Source organism: Rhododendron vialii, chromosome 2a (assembly GCF_030253575.1).
Source record: "Rhododendron vialii isolate Sample 1 chromosome 2a, ASM3025357v1".
Taxonomy (NCBI): domain Eukaryota; kingdom Viridiplantae; phylum Streptophyta; class Magnoliopsida; order Ericales; family Ericaceae; genus Rhododendron; species Rhododendron vialii.
This window is the reverse complement of record NC_080558.1, coordinates 39348659-39369053: the sequence shown is the minus strand read 5'-3', so window position 1 is coordinate 39369053 and position 20395 is coordinate 39348659. Positions and strand designations below refer to the sequence as shown.

The following is a 20395-nucleotide window of genomic DNA, read 5'->3' as shown; positions in this document are numbered from 1 at the left end:
CTTGGGCTCCATTTGTTTCAGAGTAGAATATTTTCATGTAAAATAATTTACTCATTATACTTATTTCGCCCTGCACAAATGTACACATGGTTCCACACACAACGAACAGCTGTGGACACAGTCTGTACCCTATATCGAGCACAAATGTACAAATGGTTCAAAAAATTTAGAGGGGGGAACCATACAGACTCAAGTTCCTACATCTATCTATCTCTTTAATAAAGCAACAAGCACCTTATGGTTGTGAAAGCAAAATACAAAACAAAAACTCTTCAATCATTGAAAATGGGAAGGGAATAAAAGAAGAGGAGGAAATACAAATACTGTTGAATTGCAAGACATGAAAAAATAAACATGAGAAGCATAACCTCTACTTAGTATGTGGCCCAAACACAAAATAAATCAATTAAAATCCCTAGACCATGTCTGATATCAAAGTCTCAGCTTCTCACAAGAATGAAATTAATCCAGGGATTAGCCCCAGCTTACACTTGCAAACATAAAATTAACATCCTTGACTTTCCCAAAACCCCAACAAAGAAACACCACCCATCCACACCGGAAGCAAAAGGTAAACAAAAAGACCCAAGCACAAGAGAAAATAATACCAATCATCAAGTTAAAGAACAATAAATCCCCCAATATGCCGCTGCTAATCAATGGGCGACTCACCGGCTACTAGTAGAATTCAGATGGCTGCGAATTTTGGAACATCAACTGGGAACTGATCTATCTCATCCATCCATGGGTTCTTCTCCTTTTCCGGGTTAATAGTCCTCAAAGCCTTCCAAACTGCACTGTTACACTTAAATCCAGAACCAAACGCTATCTGCCACGTTCTATCTCCCCTCTTCACCCTCCCTTTGGCTTCTGTATAAGCCAACTCATACCAAAGAGAACTGCTTGAAGTGTTTCCAAACCGGTAAAGCGTCATCCGCGAAGGCTCCATGTTCCAATCAGAGAGTTGCAGGTTTTTCTCTATCTCGTCCAGAACAGCTCTTCCTCCAGCATGAATGCAAAAATGCTCAAAAGCCAACTTGAAATCGGGAATGTAGGGCTTTATCTTCATCTTCAGAAGTTTTTTCGCCACTAAAGTGGAGAAAAATAGCAACTGTTCAGACATCGGAAGCACAAGTGGGCCCAAAGTGGTGATGTTAGTCTTCAAAGCATCTCCGGCCACCGCCATCAGGTCCTTCAACAACGAGACTCCAACTTTTCCATTAGGATCCTCCATTTGAAAAACACACTCAAAGCATTTGTCATCAGACCCTTTGTGGGTCCTGACAGTGTGAACCAATTGGTATTTGGATCGGCGGTGGTCTGACCTTTTGTTCGAAAGCAAAATGGCCGCCCCTCCCATTCGGAACAAGCAATTGGAAACAAGCATTGATCTTTCATTCCCAAAGTACCAATTCAATGTGATGTTTTCCATGCTTATTACCAGAGCATAAGTATTGGGATGAACTTGGAGGAGATCTTTAGCAAGATCGATTGAGATCAAACCGGCACTACAACCCATCCCACCAAGATTATGGCTAATAATGTTCCCTCTAAGCTTATAATGGTTTATAATCATAGCAGATAGAGAGGGCGTTGGATTGAACAAGCTACAATTCACAATCAAAATCCCTACATCTTTTGGTTTCACATGGGTTTTTGCCAAAAGCTCATCAATGGCACCATACATTACCATTTCTGCCTCTCTTCTTGCTTCCGCCATACATGGATTTGGAGGTACTCTTATAACAGCTTCAGGCAAATAGGTTTTTTCCCCAAGACCGGATCTCTCAAGAATTTTCTGTTGGAAAAGGAGGTTTTCATTTGTGAATGTTCCAATCAAACGTGACCTTTCCATGAAAATCTGCCTAGTGCATTGGCGAGCGTCCTCTGGTTTATAGCACGAGAAATTCACAAGGTAAACAGGACGAGGGCGAGTAAGGAAGTAAAGGGTGGACAGAAACACCAGGAGGGTCGAGCACAGGATCACTGATATGACATTGAAGCGAAGATGGTCCCAAAGAACATAAGCATCTTGAAGTGAGACAGTCGATAGCTGAGCCGCTATGAGAACAATCATAGGGGTTATAAATAAGAACATTCCATGGGTAATGAGGTAATGGTATCCGAGTTTAACATACTTCAGTTTGACAGATTGCTTGAAATCAGGAAGCTTCTGCGACGAAGAGAATGGCATCGAGGGTGTTCTCAGTTTTGACTCGCTCATTTTCAACCGACTTTGAAGAAAAGGCTTACTTAATCGATGTGTATTACTCCGGATCAAAAATCACAGATTTCTACGCTGGCCGGGACACCTGAGTTTCCAAAAACAGAATTTCCTCTACTTTCCACAAGAAATGAATGGAGTGAAAAGGGATATAGGAGTCTAAGATGTGGGTGTCATTAGAGGGTTTATATAGGAAGGACAAGATGGCCAGTATTTCTAGGTCAAAACCCACATAATTTCCTCTACTTTCAACAACAAGATGAACAAAAGGGAAAGAGATTTGGGAATCTAAGATCTGGGTTAGTCAGGAGAAATACTACCAGCTAAATTGGGTATGGTACAGATGGGAAACCAATTTACAAAAGGAATTGAAAAATCCAAGAACCAAGCTCAAGGAAAATGAATTCCTGCAACCAAAAAACAAACAAATTTTTATAATCTATTTATACCTAATCATGAGATCTAACCAAACATATCTTCTCTTACAAGAAGGAACACCAATCAAAACCCATATGCAAAAAAAGCCCAATAAATATTGCAACAATTAAACCCAGATGGGAAAAGTAGTTACCTTGGGCGGCGTAAACTTCCGCCACCAGATGGCCGCCTGCTCTCCGGAGATATCAGCCTGTTTGGCAGCCGGATTTGAAGGTGGATTTGCCAAGAGGGGGATTACGCCTCCGTTTGCCTCGTCATCTCCGGTTTTTGGAAGAGAAAATTGCAGCTGGATTTGGAAGGGGGATTTGAGGCGTCTGGACTACAAATCCACCTCTTCCCGGATTAGGCAACGACAGGGGGTGCCCCCGGTCGTTGGTGAAGCGGCCTCGGTGAATTACCGTTATGCCCTTCCTTTTTCTACTCCATCACGCGTTGTGTCTATCTGAGAGAGAGAGAGAGAGGTACTGTTCGTCGCCTGAGCCGTCGTCGTGACCGGAGTTTTAGATGCAGATTTGGAGGTGGTCTGATTGGATTGCCGAACCCACCATCGTTGTACCCATCATCGCCGGAGTGTTGTGCCCATCATCGTCAGGGCCTCCATCGTCGCCGGAGTGGTATCAAAGCTCCTCGTTCTGATCAATTAAATTGGGCTGGAGAGAGGTAGAAACAGAGGTGATTTGTTGGTTGGTCTAAGGTTTATACTCTTAAACTATACACGTGTTGACGTGGATAGATGATAGATATCTACGCATCTATATTGTATTTACCAATTTACCTTATAACTATTACAAATTACAGTTTAGCCTAAATACATATTTCATATTTTATGCTATTAACCCTACATAACTTCAAATAACTTTTCAAAATTACATTATGCATCAACTTATTGATATAGCATATAAAATAACAAAGCACAGAAAAATGGTCATATACATCATTTTTCTATCAATTTTTTTTATTCTAATAAAAAGTAATGTTTAAACATTATTAAGATAAAATGAATTTATTTTATCCCATAATAATTAATGACAAATATGTATTTATTCTAATTATAATGAAATTAACCTATATTGTCCATTAAATTAATAAATTGGGGGCAATTAATAAATTGGGGGCAATTAAATCATTTCACATCATATCCTATCATATCCATGCTCCAAATCTTCCTTCTCAAAAAATCATCCTAACACTAAATTACAAATCCACCTTCTTTAGAAGGTGAGTCCACCGTACCCTTCTTACATATCTACCTTTAAATCTACCCTCCTTCTATATCCACCCAAAATCAAAATTTTCATCCAAATTGGCCGCAATAGTGCATATGAATATGATGATGGGAGGGAGAAATTTAAAATGAGGGACTTTTTTATTGAGAGAAATTTAAAATGAGGGACTTGATTGAGAGAGAGAGAGGGAGAGAGAGAGAGGGAGAGGGAGAGGGAGAGGGGTGGGGGTGGGGGTTTGCCGTAATGTATAAAATATAAATAAATACTTTATATATGAGTTCCGGGTCAAACAAAATACACATTTACGTACATTCATACGTATGTTTTTTTTTTTTTTTTTCCTTCTACAATCTCTATGCAAGCTGATGCGCATTCTAACTAATTCTTTCTTCAGTTTGGTCAAAGATTATCCACGCTGGAACTATGTAATTCACAAGATATTACTTTCATATGACCTAACTTCAAAAATCGGACCTTGGTAAATCATGTCGAAAGTAAATCCACCAACCAATACCGTTTACACCCGTTTTTGGCACCCAGCCCTGGGCAAGAGTTGAAAGGCCATTTAATTATCTTTTAATTAAATTGGGCCAAAAAATAGAGATGTATTGGGTTAAAATTAATGAGCCAAGACAGGGATAATTGGGCCTAATTAATTTTAGTTCGATTTGGGCTCGAGTTTGAGAGTCGTGGGTCTATTTGCAAAAAGAATTCAGTCGGCCCATGACTTATTTAAATTCGATAGGTGTTTTTATGGGTTGAATACATTAGAAGACTACTTAATTTGATTGAGTGACCCATTATCCAAGAGACCCACAGAAAAAGGGATGAGGTGGCCCACTACTTGGCCATTATCCACGGAAATAGGGAGTGGAGGATAAATACATGGCCCATTATTCTCTCAACTACCCATGATCAAGAATTAACATAAGGATAATTAGTTTTTCACTTCCAGCAAACCTCCTACGATGGAAAACGCACATGTGCAAACATCCCACAACCGTTGCATCATGGAGAGAGAATTGGGAGACATGGGACACGTGTCATCACGAGAAGAGGACAACAAGCTCCTTGCATGCAGAAAAATTCAAAGACTCTTGGCCTATAAATACTAGAAGACAAGAAGAAAAAAGGGTACACACACCAATCAAGCTCAACGCTTAAAAAACCAAAGCCTTCCCAGCGAAGCAATTATCTCACTTTTCTCATCGTCACTCAATTACTTCTCCAAGTAGTTTGAGTTTTCTATCTCTCTTATATCCCAACTTTATTATTACGACATAATAAAGTTATTCATATCTCTCTTGTATCCCCGACCTTATTATTACGATATAATAAAGTCATTCCACGTTGCTACTTCTTTTTCTACACGGTTAGGAAATTATTAAGTTCTCGCTCGTAGAGGCAAAACCACGAACCAACACTGCAATCCAGCCCTTAGGTTTGCAGCACTATCGCCCTCAAGGTTAAGAAGTCAGAAAAGGGACGTTCAGCCCTTTACGTTAGATGCGACAAGTCTTGGCACGCCCGCTCAGTCCTTGAACCATTTCGAAGCCGAACAAATACTATTCATACGTATATACCACATCGAGAAGGCAAGGAACACATGAATTGTGCAACGTTTGACAGTTCAGATTGCAAAAAGCATGTTCAAAAAAGAATGTTTCTACCACACAGAGACTAAAGACATTGCACAGATTTTTTTAGGGCCCACGATTCGATCCGTTCATTAATTTTAAAATAATTTTTTTGATGAATTTTATATAAAATTAACTCAATCGAATACATGTAAGTACTTGATCTAATGAAAAGTTGTAATATTAGATTTAGCACTTACATGTATCTAATTGAGCTACTTTTTACAAGGTTCCTTAAAAAATATTTTAAAATTAATGAATGACTTGGATCATTATGTGGAACCCCATAGTGGGCCCCACAAAAAATCTGTGCAATGTCTGTGTAAAAAGTTTTTGTGTCGGAAGTGTTTCGGTTAAAAAAAAAGGATTGCAAAAAACACGGATTGTGTTGACCCGGATGGACGGCTATGGGTTTATCCCTTGGGAAAATTCGGTTTTAGTGGGAGATGGGGTTAAAAAGTCCCGAGTGATGGACAGGTTTTTATGGAATTCGTCAGATATGAAACAGACCAAAAGAAATTCCCCATGTATGGAGTCAGTTTGTAGTCGAATTTGGATTTAGATCTAAGTTGTCCTTTGTATGGACTGAAGTTGCACCTTATTTTTTCAAAGTAGCACCTGAGAACGACTAATTTGGACCTAAATTGCTCCAAATTCCCCATATATTTTTTCAAAGTAGAACATGGAGAATTTGGAGCAATTTAGGTCCAAATTCAGTTGTTCTCAGGTGCTACATCGAAAAAATAAGGAGCAACTTTGGTCCATATAGGGGCAATTTAGGTCCAAACCTAGATTCGATTACAAACCGACTCCATGTATGGGGAATTTCTTTTTGTCAGTTTCATGTATGGGCAATTTCTTTTTGTCCGTTTTACGTATGGGCAATTTTTTACGAGGTTCCTTAAAAAATATTTTAAAATTAATGAATGACTTGAATTATTTTGTGGGACTCCATAGTGGGCCCCACAGAAAATCTGTGCAATGTCCGTAAAAAGTCTCTTTGTCAGAAGTGTTTCGGTTAAAAAAACAAAGATTGCAAAAAACACGGATTGTGTTGACCCGGATGGACGGCTATGGGTTTATCCCTGGGGAATTCGGTTTTAGTGGGACATGGGGTTAAAAAATCCCAAGTGATGGACAGGTTTTTATGGAATTCGTCAGATATGAAACAGACGAAAAGAAATTTCTCATGTATGGAGTCAGTTTCTAGCCGAATCTGAATTTGGACTTAAGTTGTCTTTTTTATGGATCTAAGTTGCACTTTATTTTTTCGATTTAGCACCTGAGAACGACTGAATTTGGACCTAAATTGCTATGGGGAATTTGGAGCAATTTAGGTCCAAATTCAATCGTTCTCAGGTGCTAAATCGAAAAAATAAGGTGCAACTTAGGTCCATATAAGGGGCAACTTAGGTCCAAATCCAAATTCGATTACAAACCGACTCCATGTATGGGGAATTTCTTTTTGTCCATTTCATGTATGGGCAATTTCTTTTTGTCCGTTTCATGTATGTGGAATTTTTTTTTGTTCATTTCATATCTGAGCAATTCCATAAAAACTTGTCCATCACTTGGGACTTTTTTACCCCGTCTTCCACTGAAACCGAATTGCCCCTTATCAGTTGTGACAATTACAATTGGTTCAAGAGAATATTTATGTCCAATTAAATTAATTTTTCACAACCACGTTAAGTATATATTGAGACTAAAGAAAATGAACTGTTCAGATAGTCAAATGGACTCGTGATCGGTGGCGGCTCCAGAAATTCTTATAAGGGTGTTCAGAAATCTCTATTGCCTCTAGAAATCACAACTACGTATACACAAAATTTCATCTATTACTTGGCTTGTATACATTGGATTGATTTGTGGCCTGATTTTCGGATTGAATGTTCAAATATTTTGGATATGTTGTTCAAATATTTTGAATAAGGTATTCAAGAAGGGTTAAACTAGAATCAAACTAAAAATATTACATGTATTTCTATATATGAAAAAAAAAAATTGGAGTATTCAAGTGACCACTTTTTTTTTTTGATACTTCGGAAATTCTTGAGTCACTGCACTTGATGAATGGTGGAGCCGCCACTATTTGTGATCAGTTCTACTTTGCGTCACAAGAGATGATTTCAACTCGTCCAAAGCAAGCATCAAAAAAGCAGTACGATGTGTCTTGGTCCTCTCGGAAACTTCCTCCTTTCCTACTACAAAAGCAAGCATCCGATCTAATCAACTCTGATGGTAAACTTGAATAAAAAAAAACAAAGATTCTCCAATCTTATGAGGGTGGCTTCTTGTAAACTTTTTTTTTTTCCCGTATTATGTGTCTTATTTGTCTTTTTTTAATTTTTCTTAGATTTGCGTTATATTTTTTAGATTAATCATCTGTCTCGACGGAAGAAGTCTAAAAAATAAACAAATATGACAACAAGCAAAAAAACAATTCACTAAAAGATGGGTTTGTTTGTTAAACAACTGTCTTTTTTTGTCTAAAGTGTCTTTTCATATGAAAAAATTTCAACATCAGTTCATTTTTTATGCTTTTTCGATTCGTCTTGTCAAGACAAACGACTAACCCTAAAAATTATGACGAAAAACTAAAAGAAGAGTTACAAAAAATAAAAAATACCGAAATAAATTTCAGACTTGAAGTTTACAAGAACAAAGCCTCAATGGCTAGAATAATTTTAAGATCTTAATTGGTTGGATTACGAAAGACGTGAAAGTTCCTTCTCATGAGCTGAGAATAATGGGATTGTTAATTGAAGCAACATGGCCCTTCTCATGAGCTGCCATATGTCCATGGCAGCAAGAATTCCTGCTACTAGATCGGTATGCAAGAAAACCAAATCCGCACTTTGTTTGGTTTTGAGTTCCGATTTTTTTTTTTTAATGCAATGAATGGAGAGAGATAGATAAATCTATTAAAAATCGCGCAGAGAATAAAAAGTTGAGTTTAGAACTTGTAAATGAACAAAGTTGTCCAATTTAGTTCACAATGCTTTGGGTGTGTTTGGCGGATTTCATTTCAAAAAAATAGTGAGTATTATTGATGTTTAGTGATTTTTATTTACTTATTTTCTGTTAAGTTTTTTTTGAGATTAATCATTGAGTAGAGAGGTAAAGAAATTATTAAAAATGGACCGCAATTAGAAAAATCCACATAAACGCAGGCACCAATGTAAAAAATAAAATTAGTTTCGTGGATTATTTTTTCAAATTACTTCAAGAGATTTTTATTGTAATTCCTTTGAATTAATAAAACAATGAAAAACCACCCACAAAACTATTTTGCTCCGATAATCAAAGATTTTTCGTGGGAGACATTAAACGGATAGAACATACGAAGAACATAATTCCAAATCCAAGAGAGAGAGAGAGGGAGAGGAGAGAGAGATGGATGAGGGGAAGAAGAAGGGGAAGGCAGTGGTGGTGGGAGGCAGCATAGCAGGACTATCGTGTGCGCATGCGCTCATAGCAGCAGGGTGGGAAGTGGTGGTGATTGAGAAATCAAGTGGGCCGCCAACTGGAAGCCCAACCGGTGGACTCTTGTTTCAAGAGTTGGTTCTCACAATCTCCCAACCTTATGATGCAACGGGACGTAGAGTGGTGACGTGCAGCCCTTCTTTTGGACGTGTTATGTAGATGTGGACTTATAGATAGGGAGTTGCTCTTGGTGAAAACTTTTGAAATGTAAATATACACATCTCTAGGTGGTTTGCAATGCAGAGATCCTTGTAAAAGCTTCTGGCTTTGGCGTATATAATAAAATGGAATTTGCTTCCACTTGTCGTTAAGTGAGTCTTTTTAGTCATTTGCTAATGAAGTGTTTAACTTTGATATGGCCTTAGTGATCGGATCACTGGCGCTTTGTTGTGACTAAAGCCTTTAGGGACGGGCTAGGGTAGTGACAAATCTCGGTCTCGACCCACTCGCTCAGGAACTCATTGAGTCATGGCTCGGTTGAACCCATCTCAGTTTTAATTAGGGCTTATTAAGTAAACCAAATTGCTCGAGTTTGACTCATGTTCGGCTGTTAAGGCTCAGTTTCCTTATGGGGTTAAATGCGTTAGAGTCCTGTTCCGCTAAGGTTCTTATATTTTAAACAGTGTTCTAAATGGCGGCCTTGGCGGCCACCTAGGCGCTTGCAGGCACCCCGTCGCCACGCCAATACCCCTTGGCGTTTGATTTGGCGCCCAAGGAGATTTGGCGGTGTTTGGCGGCCGCCTAGGCGGCCTTGGCGGTGTTTGGCGGCCTTGGCGCCTTGGCGGCCTTGGCGGACTTGGCGGACTTGGCAGCCCTTGGCGGGCTCGGCGGCGTCTTTGGAGGCCTAAATTGTATACTATTAATGTAAAAGGGCTAGGATCAAAAGTATAAAAACTAAAAAGGCTTATTATGTAATTTTACAAAATCATATCTATATATATTACAATTACATTTACATCCTCATTCAATACTCCATGCTCCCAGAGATTCAGACGAACGAAGCAGACGAACTCTTGTTGACACCATCGTCCCTCTCTGGCTCTCTCTCGCCGGTATGTCTCTCTCTCTCTCTCTCTCTCGTCGGTATCTCTCTCTCTCTCTCCCGCCGGTATGTCTCTCTCTCTCTCTCGGCTCTCTCGGCAGTTCAGTCTCAGCTCTCTCTCTCTCGGCTCTGTCTCTCTCTCTCTCGGCTCTCTCGCTCTCTCTCTCACAGTGATCATATACCTGATGAGTTTTTTTGAAATTTCTGAATTTTTGTATTTCTGATTTGAGTTTTTATTTTTTATTTTGGTATTTAAAAAAAAACAGATTGTATAACGACAAATAGATTGTTAAAAAAACAGATTATGACAGATTGTAAAAAAAAAAAGTTAAAAAAAAAAAAAAAAAAAAACGCCGAATTGCTTGGAGCCGCCTAGGCGGCTTGGCGCTTGGAGGTGGGTCTCCGCCTTACTAGCGCCAAGCGCCATTTAGAACATTGATTTTAAGTACCTATTTTTCGCTTTACAAGACATGTCATTTTCTTACAATAAATCTATCTTTAATGAAAAATACTGTAAGTACTTAAGGAGCTTATTTTCATTTACAAAATGCAAGGAGAAATAAGCCCTTTTAGCTCTACAGGGAAACGCGGCTTAAATACTCTGTATTGGGTCAGTTGGTGTGATGAACAAGTCAAAATCGTTCGCATATGTTAGATCTGTTAAGTGCTCAAGAACAGCTATTTATTCGGTTCGATAAGGTTACAATGTTTGAAAAAACCAAAAGTCATTTGAGTTGGGTTCGTCTTTGGCTTATTAAAACTTGTTTTGCGATTAATTTCTCAAAATATGTAACGCCCCCAATTTTGGGTACGTTAAATGAGGCATTTATTATATAATAAAGAGAGTCTAGCTCATTATTACATCATAAATACATCATAAGGAAAGGGTACATTTATTCAACAAGAAAGGAAACTAGGGTTCCTAACACTACTCTGCTTGCTCTTCCATCCTAGCAAGCTCCTCTGCTCCAAAAGCTTCCACGGTGTACATCTTATCCTGTTCATCTAAGGAGTCTGACACATTATACCAGCGTCGCCACCGATATAATATGTCAGGGTCACCAAAAGGTAACACCGTGAGCTACAACGCTCAATAGAACAAACTCATACCCGCTAACCCATAACTTACAAACAACAGGTTATACAATCATCGATTTTCACACGATACATGTATATACAGCTAACAATGACACATCCACATCCGTTAATCATCTATCGTTGGTGTCCAAGATTTCCGTGTTTCTCCTACGCGACTCATCGTAGACCGTGTCAACATTTCAACCTTTCAAAATCATTTGTATTGGCTCCGCACCGCGGATAACCAAGCTACACACCCAACCTTTCAAAATCATTTGCATTGGCTCCGTACCGCGGATAACCAAGCTACACACCCAACCTCGGTTCTGCCGTTCCGGTCTCCCGAGTATCCTCACAATGGTTCCGCCGCACCGGGTTCCCATTGGCACACAATTGCATTGGCTCCGTAACGCGGATAACCAAGCCACACACCCAACCTCGGTTCCGCCGTTCCGGTCTCCCGAGTATCCTCACAATGGTTCCGCCGCACCGGGTTCCCATTGGCGCACAAAACACACACCACACAACGGGCTACCATGTCCGGCCACATTGCGGTTTCCAAAACATTTCATCTTTTTAAAACACGTCTTTTCGTTAACTACACCCTAGGTGTCATGTTTCTAACTTTCTCGATTTCCGTGTCACGTTTTCATGCATAGACTCCGCGGTAGGACTTTTCACATACGCAACCATAAATCATTCATTGTGATCTAACAAGATCATCCAATTCTATATTGTTACTCATGCTCAAAACCATCTTAAATATCAAAATACGATTTCTTCTATTCAAGTGTCAAATTCTATCTTTCGAAAATCGTTCTTTCTTTCTTTTTGAGAAATTCAATACAACATATGTTTATTTAAGACAAAGTCATTTATCTAACATGCTCATACCTCCATTAGTGAGATAAACTTATTGACAATCCTGCATTTTAAACGATAGATAACCTTATCTACTTGAAATTAAACAATAGATAACCTTATCTACTTAAGGAAAACAATAAGGATATTGATACTTTGAATCAATAACATTCTACTATCTAACGTACGATTCTATACGTAGAGTTTAGGGAACAAGGGGTTATACTTATACTTAGGGAAGTGAGTAGAGAAAATCTACATGATCGTAATGTCATTTCAAGATTTTGTAAAACGAGCTTGCTAATTATTCCTAATACTTTAACTTGCCTTATCATAAACAAAAATAACTAAAGTTATACTAGGGAAAATGAGTAGAGATTAATCTACCTTGATCCGAAACTTAGTCGGGGCCGAATAAGCTAGTTGAAAGATTTTCTACGGCGGTGAAACTTGCAAATCTGGACCGAACTTTGGATGGCAGTAACTTGGTCAATATTTGGCCGAATACGATCGTTCTTGGGTCGAAGTTGAAGCTCTCGAAGTGCTCTACGACTTTCGTGAAGGAAGTTGATCCTAGAAACTACTTTAGGCAGGAGAAAAATGGTGAGAAAGGAGAAGACAGTATGCTGTCTGGAAATAGGAATCCGAGATTTTTACTGAACTTCGGATGCCAATATCTTTGTCATTTCTTCACCGATTTGGATGGTTCTTGGGTCTAACTTGAAGGTTTCGAAGTGTTCTACAACTTTTCCGAAGGAAGTTGGTTCTAAAAACTAGCCGAAGCAGGGGAAAACTGAGGATTTACGAAGGGCAGTAGGCTGCCTGGAAAAACAGAAATGGTTTCTAGAGAGAAGTGAGAGCAAGAAGTGAAGGTGTGAGTTGAATGGAAGGCATGGGGTGCTATTTATAGCCAACACTTGAGCTCCTCCTCCCTCCTCTATGGCCGGCCCCCCCCTTCTCTCCTTTCTCCCATGGATTTTGCTCCATAGTCTTGTCATTTCAAGACTCAAAACAAATCCTAGCCTTCGTTCACTTGTCATATCTTCTTTAAGCCAAATCCTAGACAATCATGAAGGGTTTTTGGCTTGTCAAATCTATGAGGAGGTTTCTTGCAAGAAAGAATATAATCATGGCCTAGTTTTGTACTTTGGAAGACTAGAATGGGTTGGCATGTAGTCAAAAAAATAGGCTTAAGGCTATAATGTTGCTTGTGTAAGTAATCAAAACTCATGCACACACTCCACCCCACTCTCTCCATCCGGCCTCCTCTCTCTCTCTCTCTCTCTCTCTCCTAGGTATATATATATATATATATATATATATAAGTACATGTATATATTCATCTAGGAAAGTAAAACCTATGATAGTTAGGCTTAGGACATAGGTGTGCATGCATGCATGCATGGCTAGCCTTGCTTCCCTTGGAAGCAAAATGATGAGATTCCTTAGCCCATGATTTTGTATTGTCAAATCAAGGCTTCATTGGCAACTTAAATGGCTATTAACCAATGGTCAAAAATTCTCCTAGCATTTATTAACCATTGGTTAAAGAAGGTAAGTATGGGCTTGAATGACTAGTCAAATCTAGGTTCTCATTATGGCAAGTCTAAGGTTGCTTCTTTTGGAAGCAAAATGATGGGATTCTTTGTATGACTTGTCTTGTCATGCATTTTGGCAAGTCAAAGGTCTAATAACCAATGGACAAAAATTCCCCTAACAATTATGGACCAAGGGGTAAAGGAATATTGGTAATAATTTGATATGACTAGTCATGGGAATCTATTGTCCAAGAGATAATATTTTCCCTAACATTTATGGACCAAGGGTTAAAGAATATGGGTTATAATTAGGGTTTGAAATGACTTGTCATGGGGTATAATGATTACCCCTAAAGGTCTAAGGGTTCAATTAGGGTTTCGGGGGTTCAAAAGGCTCCAAGAGGTCAAAAAGGTCCAATTAGGGTTCGGGAAGTGTAACTAGGAGAAATGGTAGTTTGGTTTGTTCAACTAGTCGGTTGGAAATTAACTCTACTAGTCAAGTAGGATTTCTAGCCACGAAATATAATTTAAAGATTTTATCTAACTCGTTAGGAAAATATACAAGTGCTTTTATAAGCATACTTGTTTTTAGAAAATGACTAGATTGCTCGGCGTGAAAGATATAATTTTATAAGTCTCAAATCTAATTATGACGGATTATAAAAATTAAAAAGAAATTTTTAGTAGCAAATCCAAGTAATTAAAATAAAATTTAAATATTTAAGGAAATTTTTATTTACCAAAAATCAGGGTCGTTACAAAATACTTGTGTAAAAGTTATGATTTCTAACTTTTTCAGTTTCTCTCATTCTTGCACACTCATATCACATAAAAGTTTGCTGTAAAACTAAAAATGCAAAAAAAAAATTGAATAAAGACAAAACAAAAAATTATTCTGCATAAGTTATTCACTAGTGTAAACTATAATCGTACGTCACATTTTCCACGTTAAGGCTTGAGTTTTTTTTAATCTATTTATGGAGAAACATATCTCATGTAACTAAACAGACTTTTTTTGAATTCCTAAAATTTAGTAGAGTATTTTTTTTACGACTACCTCTACAGCCCCTCCCACAGCTGTTTCACATGCTCATGCGTGGAGATGATGTGACCTCAAAAATTGTTGGCAATAAGAATAGAACCTGAGATTAAGGGCTAAATATTGTCGAAATATTTACAACTTTGATATTGTAACGGAAGTCTTCTTTATTTTACCATTAAGTACTCAAAGTGTGGAGTAAAACAAGGAGTAGCAGCATATATAGTTGTGGTATAGTGTTTTCATTTATTTATCATCTTTAATTCTCTTGTCTATATAAGATTGATTTATGGACGGTAGAAATACACTGAAAAAAATAAAATCAGAGAAAGAAATGGAGTTTTGAGTTTAGTTTAGGGTCCCTATAAAAAATCAGCTCAACCGGATATCGGTAAGGGCGCTTACGAAACATCCAATTTTGCTTCAAAATTTAGGCCTGAATTCTGAAGCAAAATTGGATATTTCGTAAGCGCCCTTACCAAGATCCGGTTGAGCTGATTTTTTAAAAGGATCCTAAACTAAATATTTTGAACAACATAAGCGACTCCGATCATCTTTGTTGAACTCGAGACGGGTGCAAAACCCTACTGTACGTGGCTGCTGTACATGTTTATTTGTACCGATATTCTTTCCTGTTGGGTTAACCCATTTTTTGGGTAAATTGTTGGGTTACCCATTGTTGAACTAATATCATTCATTTTGTGGCGTTACTGGCGTAACTTCACTGCTCACCGAACCATTTGCATTGATTTTTAGACCCACAATTTGGGGCAGTCCGTACAGGGTCGGATCCGGTCCATTTAGCTATTGACCAATTCGGTCAAATTGGTGCATCCAGGCCATGCAGCCGTCCAAAACACTTTTAGACAGAATAAAAAAAAAAACAAAAACTTTTGACCAATTCGGTCAAATTGGTGCATCCAGGCCATGCAGCCGTCCAAAATACTTTTAGACAGAATAAAAAAAAAAACAAAAACTTTTGAACGGCTCAGATGTACCAATTTGACCAAATTGGTCGGTAGCAAATTGAGGGGATCCGCCCCCATCTATACACTTTGGTTTGTGTATAAATCACAAAGATTTATTGAGGGAAAAAATGGTAAAGAGAACGAAAGAAAATATGCCGCTTTCTTTTATCTATTCCTTACTCCGTTTGTTTCAAGATAGAATATTTTCAGGTCAAATAATTTACTCATTATACTACCTTATTTGGCCCTGCACAAATGTACACGATATATCTAGCACAAATGTACGCATGGTTCCAAAAATTTAGAGAGGGGAGCCATACAGACTCAAGTTCCTACATCTCTCTCTCTCTCTCTTTAATAAAGCAACAAGCACCTTATAGCTGTGAAAGCAAAAAAAAACAAAAAAAAACCTCTTCAATCATAGAAATTAGGAAGGGGAAAAAAACGAAGAGGAGAATACTGTTGAATTGCAAAACATGAACAAATAAACATGAGAAGCACAACCTATACTTAAGAGTGTGGCCCAAACACTAAAATAAATCAATTGAAATCCCTAGACCATGTCTGATATCAAAGTCTCTTCTTCTCACAAGAATAAAAATAATCCTGGGATTAGCCCCAGCTTACACCTGCAAACATAAAATTAACACCACCCGTCCACACTGGAAGCCAAAAGGTAAACAAAAAGACCCAAACACAAGAGAAAACAATACCAAGAATCACCCTTACTTGAAGCTTTCCATAGCAGATTCAATCATCAAGTCAAAGAACAAGAAACCCCCCAGAATGCTGCTGCTAAATCAACGGGCGACTCACCGGCTACTAGTAGAATTCAGATGGCTGCAAATTTTGGAACATCAACTGGGAACTGGTCTATCTCATCCATCCATGGGTTCTTCTCCTTTTCCGGGTTAATAGTCCTCAAAGCCTTCCAAACTGCACTGTTGCACTTAAACCCAGAACCAAACGCTATCTGCCATGTTCTATCACCCCTCTTCACCCTCCCTTTGGCTTCTGTATAAGCCAACTCATACCAAAGAGAACTGCTTGAAGTGTTTCCAAACCGGTAAAGCGTCATCCGTGAAGGCTCCATGTTCCAATCAGAAAGTTGCAGGTTTTTCTCTATCTCGTCCAGAACAGCTCTCCCTCCAGCATGAATGCAAAAGTGCTCAAAAGCCAACTTGAAATCGGGAATGTAGGGCTTTATCTTCATCTTGAAAAGTTTTTTCGCCACTAATGTGGAGAAAAATAGCAACTGTTCAGACATCGGAAGCACAAGTGGGCCCAAAGTGGTAATGTTAGTCTTCAAAGCATCTCCGGCCACTGCCATTATGTCCTTTGACAACGAGACTCCAACTTTTCCGTTAGGATCCTCCATTTGGAAAATACTCTCAAAGCATTTGTCATCAGACCCTTTGTGGGTCCTGACAGTGTGAACCAATTGGTATTTGGATCGGCGGTGGTCTGACCTTTTGTTTGAAAGCAAAATGGCCGCCCCTCCCATTCGGAACAAGCAATTGGAAACAAGCATTGATCTTTCATTGCCAGAGTACCAATTCAATGTGATGTTTTCCATGCTTATTACCAGAGCATAAGTATTGGGATGAACTTGAAGGAGATCTTTAGCAAGATCGATTGAGATCAAACCAGCACTACAACCCATTCCACCAAGATTATGGCTAATAATGTTCCCTCTAAGCTTATAATGGTTTACAATCATAGCAGATAGAGAGGGCGTTGGATTGAACAAGCTACAATTCACAATCAAAATCCCTACGTCTTTTGGTTTCACATGGGTTTTTGCCAAAAGCTCATCAATGGCACCAAACATTACCAGTTCCGCCTCTCTTCTTGCTTCCGCCATACATGGATTTGGAGGTACCCTCAGAACAGCTTCAGGCAAATAGGTTCTTTCCCCAAGACCGGACCTCTCAAGAATTTTCTGTTGGAAAAGGAGGTTTTTATCTGTGAATGTTCCAATCAAACGCGACCTTTCCAAGAAAATCTGCCTAGTGCATTGGCGAGCATCCTCTGGTTTATAGCACGAGAAATTCACAAGGTAAACAGGACGAGGGCGAGTAAGGAAGTAAAGGGTGGACAGAAACACCAGGAGGGTCGAGCACAGGATCACCGATATGAGATTGAAGCGAAGATGGTCCCAAAGAACATAAGCATCTTGAAGTGAGACCGTCGATAGCTGAGCTGCTATGAGAACAATCATAGGGGTTACAAATAGGAAAATCCCATGGGTAATGAGGTAATGGTATCCGAGTTTAACATACTTCAGTTTGACAGATTGCTTGAAATCAGGAAGCTTCTGCGACGAAGAGAATGGCATCGAGGGTTCTCTTGGTTTTGACTCGCTCATTTTCAGCCGACTTCGAAGAAAGGGCTTACTTAATCGATGGGTATTACTTCGGATCAAAAACCACAGATTTCTAAGCTGGCCGGGACACCTGAGTTTCCAAAAACAGAATTTCCTCTACTTTCCACAAGAAATGAATGGAGTGAAAAGGGATATAGGAATCTAAGATCTGGGCGTCATTAGAGGGTTTATGCAGGACGGACAAGATGGTTAGGATTTCTAGGTCAAAACCCACATAATTTCCTCTACTTTCAACAACAGAATGAACAAAGGGGAAAGAGATTAGGGAATCTAAGATCTGGGTTTGTCAGGAGAAATACTACCAGCTAAATTCGGTATGGTACAAATGGGAAACCAATTATAAAAGGGAATTGAAAAATCCAGAACCAAGCTCAAGGAAAATGAATTCCTGCAACCAAAAAAACAAAAAAAAATTTATAATCTGTTTATACCTAATCATGATATCTAACCAAACATATCTCATACAAGAAGGAACACAAATCAAAACCCACATGCAAAAAAAATCCAGAAATCCTATTGGTACCGACGGTACCCATAGGGAAAATGTACCGACGGCCACCGGACGGCCGTCTCCGGTCACCGGACGGTCGATCCGAGCCGTCCAAAAATTTTAAAAAATAAAACCGAGTGGCCTTACGCGAGAATCAATGGCATCCGAGGTGTGTAGGGTACTTGATCCGAGCACCCATTTTTCGTGTATATTTGTATATACGTGTATATACACGAAAAAGGGGTACTCGGATCAAGTACTCTACACACCTCGGATGCCATTGATTCTCGCGTAGGCCCACTCGATTTTATTTTTTAAAATTTTTGGACGGCTCGGATCGGCCGTCCGGTGACCGGAGACGGCCGTCCGGTGGCCGTCGGTGCATTTTCCCTATGGGTACCGTCGGTACCCATAGCAGTACTCAAAAAAATCCAATAAATATTGCAACAATTAAACCCAGATGGGAAAAGTAGTTTTACCTTGGGCGGCGTAAACTTCCGCCACCAGATGGCCGCCCGCTCTCCGGAGATATCAGTCATGCATGTGAATATGATGATGGGAGAGAGAAATTTCAAACGAGGGACTCTGTTGTTCCGAGGGTACGGTTTACCGCGTTTAGACTTGAGAGAGAGAGAGGGAGAGAGAAAGAGAGAGGCTGGATTGCCGAAATGCACTCCCGGTCATACAAAATATCCACATTTACATATACATTCATACGTATGTTTTTTTTTTTCTCCACAATATCCGGATCAGCTTACGGATACTCTTAATAATTGTCCCTCTTGTTTGGTTAGAGACAGACTATGACTATGTAAATTCACAATATATTAAGATATTACTTTTTTACGGCCTGACCTCAAAAATTCGACCTAGATCAATCGTGTCGAGTAAACTCATCAACCAACTGAAACTAACCATTGTGACTATTCATACGTAGATATACAGAGGTGTTGGACCACGTGGAGAAGGCAAGGAACACATGAAATGAGCAACGTTGACAGTTAAGATTGCAAAAAATACGGATTGTGTTGACCGCTATGGATCTTATCCCTTTCTGATTCCGTGTTGGACTCGGTTTTCCTGCCGTCCTGCGTACCCAGCGGCAGCGCCAGCACGATTTCTGCTGCCATGAACAGATGGCAGCTCATGGTTTTAATTATACGGAGTATTTTTTTTGATAAACAATTATACGGAGTATAAATTAAGAACTAAAGATGACTTCTTCTTTTCTTTTCTTTTCTTTTTTTTTTTTTTGTCTTTGCTTTCACATTTGTTAATTTTGCGTTAAATTTTTGTGAATTTTTCAACGAGAATAATCAGAAAAGTAAAAGTAAAAGTAAAAGTAAGAAATTATGATCAAAACTCATAATTTTTTAATAAGAACAAAAATAAGTTGAAAAGACAGTTTTTTTTACTTATTTTTTTGAAAAAAATTATGAGTTTCAATAATAATTTTTACTTTTTTTATTTCTCATGTCGAGAGGAACAGGGGCAGAGGGAGATGGAGGGGGGGGAGTGACACAGGCCACCCCTAGTTTTGGAAAAAAATTATTTTTATTATTAAATATAAGGACCTTCTTATTTTTTTAGATGTTATATATAAGAATTTATGATTAGTGGTTACTTTTTTCTAATTTCGTCACCCCCGGATCCAAATCCTGACTCTGCCACTGAAGATGAATCAATTATTAACCAAAATTTAACTCAAAACTAACAAATACAAAAAATATTTGAATAAAGAAAAAACAGTAAAATCATTTTTTTTAACCCAAAACTAGCCAAAGGGCCCCATCTCCTAATCCCATGAATCTCCATTATGTGGTTCCTCATGATGCAAAATGGGACTCATTACTGTTCTAATTTATTATTTGAAAAATCATTCATTTATTAGGTCTCGAATTTTTTAATATCTTTGCAAAAAATCGAGTTGATCAAAGAACTTGATCGAACAGAATACGAAGTCAACCTCTGACCGTCTATTTT

The 20395-nt window shown here is 38.7% G+C and overlaps 2 protein-coding genes and 1 long non-coding RNA gene across 3 annotated transcripts; 1 reads left to right on the top strand and 2 right to left on the bottom strand.

The window, feature by feature from the left end:
• Positions 1–382: 382 nt before the first annotated feature.
• LOC131318190 (3-ketoacyl-CoA synthase 11-like) lies at positions 383–3375 on the bottom strand. The gene is made up of 2 exons (XM_058348024.1): positions 2796–3375; positions 383–2631 (listed from the first exon to the last, which is right to left on the bottom strand). The coding sequence occupies exon 2, from the start codon at positions 2222–2224 to the stop codon at positions 689–691; it is 1536 nt and encodes a 511-aa protein (XP_058204007.1). The 5' UTR covers positions 2225–2631; positions 2796–3375; the 3' UTR covers positions 383–688.
• LOC131318191 (uncharacterized) lies at positions 452–16297 on the top strand. The gene is made up of 2 exons (XR_009197541.1): positions 452–571; positions 16213–16297. It is a non-coding gene; the product is annotated as an uncharacterized LOC131318191 (long non-coding RNA).
• On the bottom strand, positions 16044–19030 carry LOC131318189 (3-ketoacyl-CoA synthase 11-like). The gene is made up of 2 exons (XM_058348023.1): positions 18892–19030; positions 16044–18310 (listed from the first exon to the last, which is right to left on the bottom strand). The coding sequence occupies exon 2, from the start codon at positions 17902–17904 to the stop codon at positions 16369–16371; it is 1536 nt and encodes a 511-aa protein (XP_058204006.1). The 5' UTR covers positions 17905–18310; positions 18892–19030; the 3' UTR covers positions 16044–16368.
• Between the last annotated feature and the right edge of the window lie 1365 nt (positions 19031–20395).

Excerpts from the sequence above, each read along its gene's own strand:
- LOC131318190 (XM_058348024.1), bottom strand. The coding sequence starts at position 2,224 with ATGAGCGAGTCAAAACTGAGAACACCCTCGATGCCATTCTCTTCGTCG.
- LOC131318189 (XM_058348023.1), bottom strand. The coding sequence starts at position 17,904 with ATGAGCGAGTCAAAACCAAGAGAACCCTCGATGCCATTCTCTTCGTCG.